Source organism: Eulemur rufifrons, chromosome 29, assembly GCF_041146395.1.
Source record: "Eulemur rufifrons isolate Redbay chromosome 29, OSU_ERuf_1, whole genome shotgun sequence".
Classification (NCBI taxonomy): Eukaryota; Metazoa; Chordata; class Mammalia; order Primates; family Lemuridae; genus Eulemur; species Eulemur rufifrons.
This window is the reverse complement of record NC_091011.1, coordinates 79,308,065-79,321,342: the sequence shown is the minus strand read 5'-3', so window position 1 is coordinate 79,321,342 and position 13,278 is coordinate 79,308,065. Positions and strand designations below refer to the sequence as shown.

Sequence of the window (13,278 nt, the reverse complement as noted above, 5' to 3'; positions counted from 1 at the left end):
CTGGGGAACATCTCTGGGGCCCCACACAGACCCAGCCCAACTCCAAGCTGTTGATGTTGGTGTGACCACTGCCCACCCCCCGCCCCAGCTCCACCTCCCCTCCTTACTTGCGGGCTGTCCCCCAGGGCCGGGAGGCCTGTCAGCTCACAATGGCAGGAATGACATCAAGGAATGTGATGGCTAACAGCAGGAAAGGAAAAATAGAAGAGGAAAGGGAGGAGAGAGGATGCACAGGGCTCTTTTTTCCCCATTTCTACCAGTTACAAACCAGCAGTAATGTAGCCTATCCCGCTTTTCAAGCGTTCAGTCTTACCCCAGATGAGAAAAATGATCCTCTCCAGTTGTACCAAGGCAGCAGTGAGCTGGCCAGGACAGTAAGCAAGGCTCCCAGGGAGCACACAGGCTCTGATCCTCTCCCCTCACAGCGAAGCCTCTCACAAAACTTCCTCTGTAAGTAAGTGCGACTTGTTCACCTAAAGTCAGGCCCTGACCTGCCCAGAGGAGTCTCAGGGCAGGGGAAAGGGAGTTCCTCTTAGTAGCACAGTGGTACACTGCAACCAGCTCCAAACGAGTCATGAGAGCTGGTTGTTAGCGTTTCAGGAATTTTACAAGCCAGTTGTTAAACAAAACCATTATGAAAATATAAATGCTATGAACTTACACTTAAATAACATATCGAAAACAAAGGTAATAAATTAATTTCTTAATTGTTTTACTACTTCTTAATTTACTACTCTAGATTCTTGAGCTTATTTGCGTCTATTGTATCTACATGGTAGAAACAGTGTATAACGGTGTGCTGCTGTGTGTCCGCACAGTGTGTGCTCAGGAACCTCGTGTTAGCAGCTAGCTTGAAACATCAGCCCTGTTGGGAGTTATTTACACCATGGGAATCAGCAAATGCTGCAAATCCGGGCTTGCTTTCTTGTTTTGTTGATTGTCTAAAGTGACAGAGAAAATGTTAGTGATGCAGATTAAACTTGAAAGTGTGTCTGTAGCTATTACATTGTGGGCACAGAAAAATCTGAGGAAATTGTCTTCCAGTACTTGAAGACTATTATCTAATTTCACAAAGAAGTTGCTCATGTCATTGACAGATGAATAAAGTTCCAACATACAACTTCGTTATTTCATTTTTGCCTTGCTCATTTAACGCAAATGAAAATATCAACCAATATTCACACAATGCTGCGGTCCTGCACGTGATTAGGGTTAAATCTCCTGGTACTTCTCTTATCCTCAGGAGGAACACCTGCTTCTCGTTGGTGTTTCCCCAAAGCTTCAACACTGGAAACAGGAGCTTGCTTAGATCTCACTCGCTTATTTCTTCCTAAGATTCACTCATTAGAAAAGGAATATTGGTTGAATATTGGTTGCCTAACAAGAGGGTGATACAAAGTTAGCAACAGCACTGATGTCACTGTGCAGCTGATCTGTATCAGGGTGCCTCATTTTCAGAATTAGGACTTTTCCACCTTCTACAATTTCTGAATGCATTATCAATTTTGTCCGTTTTTTTTTTTATTTTAAATGGGGGATCTTCCAGTGAGAACCAGAAAACCTGTTAGATAAATTCTAAAAGAGCTGTAACACTAATTTTGTCAGTTTTTGAAATCAGAAAATCTTTTAACATAACTTTAAAATTATTTAAGAATATTTGTATCTTAAAATGTTACAAAAGTAATATATGCTTATTATTAAAAACTTAAATATGATATTTAAGGTAAAAAGAAAATGAGGAACATTAAGATCCACATCTAATTGCTAGGATCATAAATTCACTGTGTGCAGTAGTCCTATGTCAGTATCACATGCATACCCTATATGATATAAAAATATAGATACTGATGCATCATTTGCAGATTTGTCCCACATTATCATACTCATTTTTTAAAAAGTCAGTATTTCCATGTCAACAGTAATAAAAAACCAAGCGGAAATATAACTGGTCCAAAATCTATCTTTTCTCTATTTTCTTTTAAAATTATATTTGGTGCATTGAAATGATTCTGCAAAAATAAGTAATTTTTAGACTCATATATTTGCTGTCTTGATTTGGTCAAGTTCTTGTAACTATTAAGGCCCCAGGAATACTCTGTCCAGGAAATCTTGTTAGCCACAATTAGACATGTCAAACTTTCTAGACAATATTACTTCAGGAAGATTGTCAGGTCACTTTCTTAGCTCTTCCTGGCAGATATTCATACATATGCCCAATTAGACTTTGAGTGTGCTAACATATGAAATTTTGATTCTCCTCCCTCCAGTTCAACACTTTATAACTATCTTGGCAACAATCTATTCATTGTTTTGTTGCAGAGGCTTGTGCAATAAGAGCCTGTGCAACATGTATCCTTCAGTTATGCCCACAGCCATCTCCACAGCAACGAAGTCCTTGTAAGTGGCCTGAAAAGGAAAAGGTAACTGTGGTGGCCAGTCTTCAAGAGGGCCCCAGTGATCCCCACCTCCTGGTCTGCCAACCTTTAAGAAGCCCCCAGGTCCCCATCCAGACCACAGGGTTGGTCTGTGTGACTACAAGAATAAGGCAGAAGTGGTGGTATGTCAATTCCAAGATTGGGTTATAAAAGCTACTGCAGTTGCCATCTTGGTAGTTTGTTCTCAACTTCTCTCTCTCTCATCATTCACTCGGGGGGAGGCCATCTGCCATGTCATGAACTGCCCTGTGGAGAAGCCCACAGGGTGAAGAACTTAGCTGCCCCCCCCAACCCCACCAACAGCCATCCAGGAACTAAGGCCAGCCAACAGCCTCGGGAGTGAGCTTGTAAATGACCCCCCACCCCAGCTGCTATAAGACTTCAGATAACTGCGTCCCAGTCCTGGCCAACAGCTTGACCTCAACCTCATGAGAACCACCCAGCTAAGCCACTCCCACATTCCTGACCATCAGCAACTGTGTAAGATAATAATTGTTTGAAGCTGCTAAGATTAGGGGTAATTTGTTGCACAGCAATAGACAATTAATATACTAACACCAACAAATACAACCCACCACATCACCACCACCACACCACCAAGAAATGTCCTAGAAAGAAGGGAAAGCTTTACATAAAAAGGGAGAGGGAAGCAGCTTTCTTTTTGGTTACCAGATAATAGTCTAGTTTTCCTTTGAAGCGCTTTTAACATACTTCCAGTAGGTCTTGTCTTCCCTTCTCTGCATTTTTCCATCGAATTGTTAATTTCCTTCACCCCTGTACACCTAAGATCTATCGAAATCTGAGGACTTTATACAGTATTCATTTATTTAACATTATATATTGCTAATAAGTCTTATGAATATAATGTTCTACAAATTTAGAATTCCTCAGATTACATAAATCCACCTATTTTATCAATTATTTAATTCTGCTCGTTATAATGCTAGGTTAAAAAAAAAAAAGGAAAAAAGGCCAAATTGCAACCATACAATTACAACAATATAGAAATGCCCCCATGTGCATGGATATGGTCTAGAAGGAAAGAATAATGACAACTGTGTTCAAGCAATGAATTATGAGTTTCTAATTTGGTGTATTTTTGCCATATAAAACAAATCAATTCTATAGGCACAATCGATGGTCTATGCACAAAGCAGTATGCAAACATTCTAAGTTATACCCATTTTATGATTTTGAATTTATTTACAATAGATTTTTTTAAAATCCCACATGTTCCCACATAAACAGTGCCTTGGGAGGGAAAGAGCTCATTATTAACATGCTTTGTTACACTGCATTTGGGAGTCCTAGAAAAAGAAGAAAAAAAGCAAGCTGTAGAGAATAGTTGCATACTGTGAATTGACCACCCATTGGCACAATGATAACTGTCTAAGTCCCTTAGTCTTCTTTCATCAATTTCCTCAGCAGCAAAATGAAAAGATTGGGCCAGACCTGCACTGTGCTATGCAATAGCCACTAGCCTACCACATGTGACTATTGAGCACTTGAAATGTCATTAATCCAAGTGGAGACATGTTGTAAGTGTAAAATGCCCACCAACACAAATACACACTTGGTACAACAGAAAAAGAATTTAAAGTGTCTCATTAATAACATGTTATGTTAACTATATGTTGAAGTGATAATATTTTTAATATATTGGCTTAAATGTTTTAAAAATATCTTCTGTTTCTTTTTTTTAATGTGGCCACTAGAAATTTTTAAATTATATATGGGGCTTGCATTATATTTTATTGGACAGTGCTAGACTAGATCATATCTTCCAGCCCTTAATATTCTGATATCTATCTTAAGCTTTAGAAGCACAGCCTTCCAAATTCAGACAGCATTACACAGCATACAGTGTATGAAGTAGTCCCTTCTTCCTTAGAGTCCACTAGATGGCACTAGAGTTCAGGCCTCAAGCTAATAATAGAGATTTAAAATTTGTACTTGTAGTTTTCTAACTGTGCTGTGCATAGGCTCATTTCCACGCCTTTGCTCACATTGTTCCCTCCACTTGGAAACCCTTTGCTAACTTGGCCAGAAATCCCACAAACCTTCTCATTTTAAAAAATTCAGATCCTCCTAAGAAGCTTTTCCTTAATATTCCCCTCCTGCCTACAAATAACTTTATGTACAGTCTTATATTTCTATCATAAAACCATGACGCATTATTTGTTCATGTTTTCCACCATGTACACTATCTTGTGTACATTATCTGAGGTAGGTACTGATGAGGTCTTAGCTGATGCCTGGCATCTAATAGGTGCTGTATGCATTATATCAGTCAGGATAGGCTAAGGTACACTGCAGTAACAAAAATCCCAACCCTCAGTGGTTTAACACAAAAAAGGTTTATTCGCCACTCATCAGGGATCAGTTGAGGGCTCTGTTCCATGGCATCCATACTCCAGGACCTACACTAATGGAATAGCTCCTTATGGAGCATTGCTGGTCACTGCACAGAGGCAAAAAAGAGGGCCTTGTCAGTTTTTGAACCAGCACTGAAATGCTCTGACCTAGAATTAACACAAGTCACTTCTGCTCACGACTCATTAGCCAGAACTAATTACATGGTCCCACCCAACCACAAGGGGGTCAGGAAGTGCCTGGAAGGCACAGGCAGAAATATTTGGAGAACATCAATGACTACCACTAATGACCCTTCTCATCAATAAGCATGGAATACACTCACTACATCTTCCCCAGTGGAAACAACCCAAGAATTCCATTTAGCTACAATATCAAGTTCAAATTTAAGAATCTCTGAGTGGAGTTTGAGGTTGCTGTGAGCTACGCTGATGCCACGGCACTCTAGCCTGGGCAACAGAGCCAGACTTTGTCTAAAAAAAAAAAAAAAGAAAGAGTGATGCACAAGTTTCTATACCAGTTTCAGATGCAGCTTGAGCTGGAGACCTATAAACCAGAAAGATAAGCCATGTGTCCCCACACATTTAATACACAACAGTGGAATAGGGACAGGCTAAATGCAATAAGGGAGAAGAGGGAGAATGGGTGACATAGCAGCCTAGTGATTATGACATCCGACGAACTGAGCAGAGGTGGTGAGAGCCCCTTTCCCTGGCGGATGGACTATGCTTTGCTTAGGCCCCCCAATTCTGCTTCCTGGGAGGGGATCCTTAGGCAATTGTTTTAAGTTTCTGAGATTTTAGGGTCCTTGCTGCAATATAAACTAAGCTAATGTGTCCTTGACTGATACAGAAATTGGAATCTAGAGGGAGGTGCTACTTGTTAAAAAACAAACAGAAAACTCTAATGTGTGTGACATAACTTACATGAGGGGCAACAAAGAGATCTTACTGGAGGCTGGAAGGAAGGCAATCCTGTTATGTGAAATATTGTGAAATATTTGGTAGAACTGTAGCCTACAGTAACTTCGAAGACAGGGACTTTATTCAATATGTTTGTGTATCTAGGAGAAAGAGTCAAGAGAACAGAATTTTAGCGGCATGAACTGGTTACTGTTGGTTGCCATTGACAAAGCACCACAAGAAAAGAAGAGCTCAGAAGAGAACTGCCCAGCTTGCAAGCAGGCAGAAGAGACCTAGGGAGACCACCGAAATCAGTGGGCTTACAGGGCTGGCAGAAGCAATTGCTTCTCATTAGGTAACAGATAAATAAAACTGAGAACTGTTTGGAGTGACAAAATCCAGTTCAAACTCAGCTTTGTGTGCAGGGGGACCAATTGTCCTGATTTCCTCAGGACTGTCCCTGTTTTAGCACTGAAAGTTCTGCATCCAGGAAATCTCTTCTGGGCAAACAGGGACAGCAGTTGGTCACCTTAATTGTAAGAAAGATGAAAACAATGATATGACCATCACTTCTGTTGCTGAAACCTCCAAGTGTATTAAATTGTCTTAGTGCAAAGACCTTATTAAGGTTGTGGCACACAGTTGACTGCTTCACTTAAACCAAACCACCTGGGGAAGACTTAGGGTGAACCTCTCCAATTGAAAGTCCAAAAGTACCCCCAAATTAGTTAGGCATGAGAGTAAGAAAATATATCAAATCTAAGAAATACATTTAGAAAAGGGCAGCTACAGGCACATGAAACTGCTTGAAGTCAGAGAGAAAAAGCTAACTATATTTTTGAGAGTAGCACTATGCTAACAAAGTAGGAGTCATGTAAACCCAGCCAACCACAAAGGGACCAGCTTACCATGTGCCCAGCTGCCGGGAAGCTTGAAATATTTAATAGATAGCCCTAATGACTACCACAGTGCAATACATAAAAGTGATGCCTAAACCACTGGCTTTCAGGTAGTGGCACTTTTTTAAGTTTAAGAACAGTCCGAAGCAAAACTCGTTTAGCAGAAAACACTGTATTCCATTCTTTCCCTTTGGCAAAAGTCAAATTCATTAAATGATGCACACAGCCAGACAGGAGTGTAAACAGCTGTATTGCCACAGGCAGGGGAGTGAATACATTTGTACATGGGACAGGGGATGGAGGAGTGGTGGACACAAGAGAAAAAAAACCTTCCATTTTTAAGTGAAGGCCAAGTTGCTTAGAACTGGGAGAAAGAATAGAAATATTCATGTGAGGTGTGGACATTTTATCAGCTGACTTTGAATAATCAGAATCAAGTAGTCATTTTGGTGGATAAGGAAAAGACATCGACAAGTACAGGAAAAAAAAAAAAAAAAAAAACCAAGGTCTCCTAGACCGATGGTGCTCTTTCCCCCAGAGACCCAAGATGAAGGGCTGAAGAGGTGATCATTTTCTTCTTCTTTACAGATGGATGGGCATGAGAGGACTGTAATACCCTTGGCCTAGGCTCAGACAACTGGTTGATACAGGGCAGACTCAACTGTTCCTGCCCTCAAATTCAGAGGTTTATTTACACTGTGTTTTAAACAAAGTGATTAAAGCACTTTCCTGGTCCAAAGTTTTAAGATGTTAAACCTCAGATCTAGGAATTAAGACCCTTCCCTACCACTAATTTCAAGGGCAGAAGTCAACATGGCATATGGTAGAAATACATATTCAACTTAATTGCATTAGAAAAATTAAATTAAGCCACATGGTGGCCGTAATGTCCATGTCCTGAGCAGGCTTTGTCATCCCACCCCCCTTCAGTCCACACACACACACAAAATGTTAGAGGAAGGACTTAAAGATGTAAAACAATGAGAACAGGACATTGAATATGTCACCCTCTCTCTCTCTACAGCCAACCTACATACCCCTTCAACTGCTATCCAAACATAAAAGTTTCATGAAGTGAAGCTGAACCCTGGGCAGATGTTTAGGAAGCAGGGTTGAAAACATCATTTCCCAACAGCTGAAGTGGCAGCCCAAGTCCCCATCTAAGAGTTGTCAGAGCCATGCTGCTGAGCACAGCAAAGCACACAGATGCTGGAGAGAAGGGTGAGATCACTCCATCTCACAGCCATAAGCAATCTGTACACACCTGTACATTAAATAGGCTCTTTTTCCAGGACAAGGAGCATCCAGCTGGACAGGTCCTTCAAGGCCTAGTAACAGTTAGTTCCCTGGAAACACCAGTGCTCAGCTTGCCTGCTAGGAAATGGGACACCTGGCTACACACGTTTGGGTCAGTGTTCCAAGATATGGCCAGCACAAAGGGACATCTTTATCGCACTCCTCTGGATGGATGGTCTGGAAGGCCCTTGCGGGGCTCTGTGTTGGCCAGCTGACTTCTAGTGGTCCAGAAGCTCCCAGGTGATGGGCTCTTCAGTAAGCCCTCCAGGGTCTCCATCAGTCTAAACAAGATGAAGAGCACTGACACCACCGCACCCAAGAGGTAGAGGCTCAATGTGCGCCTCATGGCTGAAAGGACCCCACTCCTTTGCAGAGCAGTAGAGTTGCCTTCTGCTTCCAGAGGGCCTCTGGATCCTGAGGAAAGAGAGGAAAGGATTAATCTACCACTTTTGGGATATGCATACATCCAGCCCTGACCCTCTGTCTCCCCAGAGAGCTAAGGAGAGACTCAGCCAGCCAGGGAGACAGGGACCAGTGGATGTTCTTCCATAGCAGAATCTCCAAGTATATTTACACTACAAACCCCATGGCTTCGGAGCCAGTCTTGCTTCCTGGACTAATTCAAAAGTACTTTTTAAAACTTGTACTTCTCTTGAAGACTTTGTTTCTGCCAGGTGCAATGCACAAGCCCTCAGCTACAGAGCAGGTACCACTAACCTTCCTGAAGTATGGGCCGACTCCTTTCATGGGGGGAAGAAGGGAATATAAGAACATGCCCTAGGAAAGCAAGCTGCCTAAAAGTCTCCTCCACACCACACAGTCAGACTTAACATTTCGAAAGTCAAAGTAAGTCTATGAGGGTCAAATCTTTGAAGTTCATTTATTCAACAAATATACCCCAAATATTTGCAATCTGTTAGGCATTCTGGAAGGTATTAGGGCCACATAGCAAACCCTGTAGCCATGAACGGTGCCCCCATAGGGTAGTTACCACACAACACGCTGTGGTAGGAAGGAGATGCTCAGGGTGTTTTGGGAGGACATGGCAGGGACGAGCACAGGATGAAAGGACCACGTGGATCCTAGTTAGGGCCGTCCCAGGAGAAAACAGGGCTAGGGCGGCCAGGCGGGGAACCCGGGTGGAGGTGGGGACCAGGAGGGAGACTCCCGGCAGCGCAGCCGCAGCCCGGGAACTCCAAGTGGCCGTCCCGCCACAAATCCCGGGGATGGGGGCGGGAAGCCAGGGAATCGGATCTCAGTCCAGGGAAGCCCACAGGGCCTCTCACCTTGAGGAGGAAGAGCCAGGAGTGGCTCGCTCTCTGTCGCAGGAGGTCGTGCAGGAGTCGGGAGGAAAGTCGGTCAAGGAGCAGCAGTGCAGGAGCCCGACCGACACGGCCCTGGGAAGACCAAAGCGCGGACCGCCAAACAGCCCGCGGGCGCCCACTTATAGCCGCGGCCCCGCCCCCGGAGGCGCGCGCACGCGCACTGGAGCCCGCCCGCACCCGCCGGGACGCACGTCCGCGGCCCCGACCGGTAGGGGCCGGGGGACTGTCCGCGGTTGCGCGCGGGCAGAGCTGTGTCCGAAAGCACACGGTTCTGAGTCACTGCGGTCTGGAGTGGGACTAGGCGTGTGTGTTAACTGCCACTGCCTTCCCGTGATGTAGGAAACACTGAAGGAGTCGGCACATTTACACCCCCGCCCCCGCTTACCAAGTTGGGGGAAGACATCTAAGGTGACCCAAATCCAAGGGCCTTCGTATCGGATGAAGTCCCAGCCGCGAGGGATGGGTTCCTCACCAGGTATCTCCACAACGTACAATTGTCAGAGGGCACCAGACCACTGTCCCACCCCCAGTTTTTTCCATTTCAGGGACTGAAGAGAGGATTTTGTTTCACTTCTGAGAGATACCAAGATTCCAGACGCCACCCTCCATTCCAAATCCCGAGGTTTAATTTGCATATATATCTCTGGAATGGTGAGGCCCTTCTGCATCACATTAAACTCTGCTTTTCTATGAGAGTTTGTCATATTATTTAAGAAAATGAGAAATATTCCTGACACTGGTGTGGGCTCCTAACTGCACGTGAGCAAGTCACTTTGTATTCACTGGGCTTGAGTTTCCTCATCTAAAATGAGGACATTGGCCGCTAGATGATCTTCAGGGGTGTTTTCGGCTTGACCTCAAGAGCTGGGAGGCCACAGCTCAGATTTGGGGGCTGGGCTGCCTTACTAAGCACCTCCCACCCGCCCCAACCCAGACAATTAGAGCCAACGCAATGGGGGATCTCAGAAAATAGAATCCTGGGGAGACCCGGAATGGGGAGGAACGTCAGTCACGTGAAGGGAAGGCTGTGGGTGCTGTTAGGACAGGCGGTTCCGTGTGCCCGGGTCAAGTGCAGGGGCTGGATGAGCGAGAACCGGGCGATCCCACAGCTCTGCGAGCTCGGCGGGCTCTGTGGAAAGGACTGAACGTACGGGAAGCGAGGAGCCAAATCCCGCCCCGCCCCGCGACCTTTCCCCGACTTCTCAGCCCGCCTGTTGCAGTCTGTCGGGAAGGAGGGGGTTGGGAGGGGTGCTGGCAGGCAGGCACTTGGAAACCGATTTTCTTGCTCGGTCCACAGCAGTTTTTTGGTCTTTCATTATATCAGAATTTCGTCTGTTTTTGTGCTTGGCTCTGTGACTCTCAAGCTCAGAAAGCACACTGCCAGGTGTCCCAAACGCCACCACTTGCGTGTTGCGGGCCTTGGATGAATCCTTTAAACTTGTGCTTTGGTTTTCTTAGCTGTTACGTGGGTTAATAACAGCCCTTACCTGGATATGAAATGAGTTATTCCATATAAAGCACTTAAAACTGTGCCTGGCACATAGAAAATATCTTATCATGGACTGCAAAACGCTCATTAGGAGCCTATGCTGGGTGAATGAATGCAGGAATTCCGCAATGAGCCCTTGGGCTCTGCTTATTGTGAGCTCTAAATTTATATTTTCACACAACTGGAAGGAATAGTTTTCTTCCCCATGTTCATTGCCATTGTCTAAAGGTCATGCCAGGTGGAGATAAGGAGGTTTTGGGTCAGTGTAGCCTGTGCTTTCCCTCTGCTAACTATAAGTGGTAGATACCGGGCGTACATATATCAGGATTTTAGTTCTGTCTCCACCACGTTGGCCAAGTTAACTAACCCCTTTGAGCCTTAGTTTCCTTATCTGTAAACTGGGGAAAGTAATATATAAAACAGAGGTTGTTGTGAGGATTAGAAATAATGCAGATAAAGTGTGTGTCACAAAGTAGATCCTCAGTAAACAGTAGGTATTATTTTACTGAAGAGGGTAAAGCCACCTTCTTGTCCTAAATAAGCTTGTCATCAGGTTAGGTAAACAAGACCTAAAAAAGATAACTAACCACCACGGCAGTATAGGGCAGTGGTTAGAAATTAGTCAGACTTGAGTTTGCATTCTGCTCTGCGGTTTGCGAGCTAGCTATTGTCCTTGGGCTACGCTTGCTTCAGTTTCTTCATTTATAAAATGGGAGTAATAATAGTTCTTACCTACTAAGATCGTTATGAAGATTAAATTAAATAATGGATATAAAGTGCCCTTAGTATATTAAGGGCAAATAAGTGGTAGTTATTAATTTGATTAGCTCCTAAGGTAGACTGTGATCAATGTACTGCTGTGCTTGGGAACTCAGAAATGGAGGAAGAGAGAGAACTGGGTGGTAGAGAAATACAAAGTAAGAACATAGTGAGGGAGTTCGTGACCAGCCTGAGCAAGAGTGAGACCCTGTTTCTACTAAAAATAGAAAGACATTAGCTGGACAACTAAAAATATACAGAAAAAATTAGCCGGGCATGGTGGCACATGCCTGTAGTCTCAGCTACTTGGGAGGCTGAGGCAGAAGGATTGCTTGAGCCCAAGAGTTTGAGGTTGCTGTGAGCTAGGCTGACGCCACAGCACTCTAGCCCAGGCAACAGAGTGAGACTCTGTCTCAAAAAAAAAAAAAAAAAAAGAACATGGCCGGGCGCGGTGGCTCACGCCTGTAATCCTAGCACTCTGGGAGGCCGAGGTGGGCGGATCGTTTGAGCTCAGGAGTTCGAGACCAGCCTGAGCAAGAGCGAGACCCCATCTCTACTAAAAATAGAAAGAAATTATATGGACAGCTAAAAATATATATAGGAAAAATTAGCCGGGCATGGTGGCGCATGCCTGTAGTCCCAGCTACTCGGGAGGCTGAGACAGGAGGATCGCTTGAGCTCAGGAGTTTGAGGTTGCTGTGAGCTAGGCTGAAGCCACGGCACTCACTCTAGCCTGGGCAACAGAGTGAGACTCTGTCTCAAAAAAAAAAAAAAAAAAAAAAAAAAAAAAAAGAACATAAGGAGGGTGGAAATATTTTGCTTGGGAAACTGGAATTTTAACATTCACCATGGTTATTTGAAAAAGAAAAAGTAGAAACAGAATAATCATTCACCAAGTAACTGACATGTGCCAAGCATTTTGCTAAATGCAGTACATGTATTATTTAACTTAATTCTCATGACAACATTATGAGGTAGGACTACAGGCCCTTCTTCATTTGTTAACCATGCTTTCTCCACCAAAGGAAAAATAGACTTCCCTTCACCTAGTCTTTTACTCATCCTTCTTATCTCGAGTCAAACCTGCTTCCCCTGGCAACCCTTTGTGAACCCTCAGACCCTTGTTAGAGGCTTCAGTGGCATGATGCACATTTCAATGTTTGCTTCCCTTGAAAAACCCAAAAACATCAATGAAAGGAGTGTCTGCTCTGATTTGATTATTTTTTTATTTTTATTTTTTTCAAGCACTAAGACTAAATGATTTGATTTTCATTCCACTCCCAACATCTAGGACCACATAGTAGGCTTTCAATAAATATTTTTTGATTGAAGGAATAAATGATTATCTTACCCAGCATCTTCTGTGAGTATTCATTGTTCTAGCAAGGAAAGGTGAATAAGGGCCCCAAGACAAACCCTTTTCACATTCTACCTCCTCCGAAACTGCTAACCAAGGAAAGCTCTTTATGAGCTGCCCTTGCTCCAAAGCCCCTGAAAACAAGTGACTCGAAAGTCTGCCCACGCAGGAGTACCATACTAAGAACACAATATTTTCACAACTTTGATCTTATGATCCAGTGTCCATTTAAAGAACATGTCCCTACATTGCTGGTTGAGTATAAATAGGTATACTCTGTATGGAAATCAATTTGGCAATATCCATAAAAATAAAAGCATGCACATACCCTTTAGCTCGGAGTTTCACTTTTACGGATTATCCTTACAAACAGACTCCTATGCGCAAAGAATGGAGTATGTAGAGATAGTCTTTGTAGCACCGTTTGTAATAACAAAAGACTG

The 13,278-nt window shown here is 43.7% G+C and overlaps 1 protein-coding gene and 1 non-coding gene across 2 annotated transcripts; both read right to left on the bottom strand.

Moving 5' to 3' along the window:
• Window positions 1-1,533: 1,533 nt before the first annotated feature.
• Window positions 1,534-1,595, bottom strand: LOC138377711 (U7 small nuclear RNA). The gene has a single exon (XR_011231867.1). It is a non-coding gene; the product is annotated as a U7 small nuclear RNA (small nuclear RNA).
• A 5,010-nt stretch (window positions 1,596-6,605) lies between these two features.
• HILPDA (hypoxia inducible lipid droplet associated) lies at window positions 6,606-9,290 on the bottom strand. Its single transcript, XM_069461602.1, has 2 exons — window positions 9,192-9,290; window positions 6,606-8,319 (listed from the first exon to the last, which is right to left on the bottom strand). Exon 2 carries the CDS (start codon window positions 8,249-8,251, stop codon window positions 8,057-8,059), a length of 195 nt encoding a protein of 64 aa, XP_069317703.1. The 5' UTR covers window positions 8,252-8,319; window positions 9,192-9,290; the 3' UTR covers window positions 6,606-8,056.
• Window positions 9,291-13,278: the final 3,988 nt, after the last annotated feature.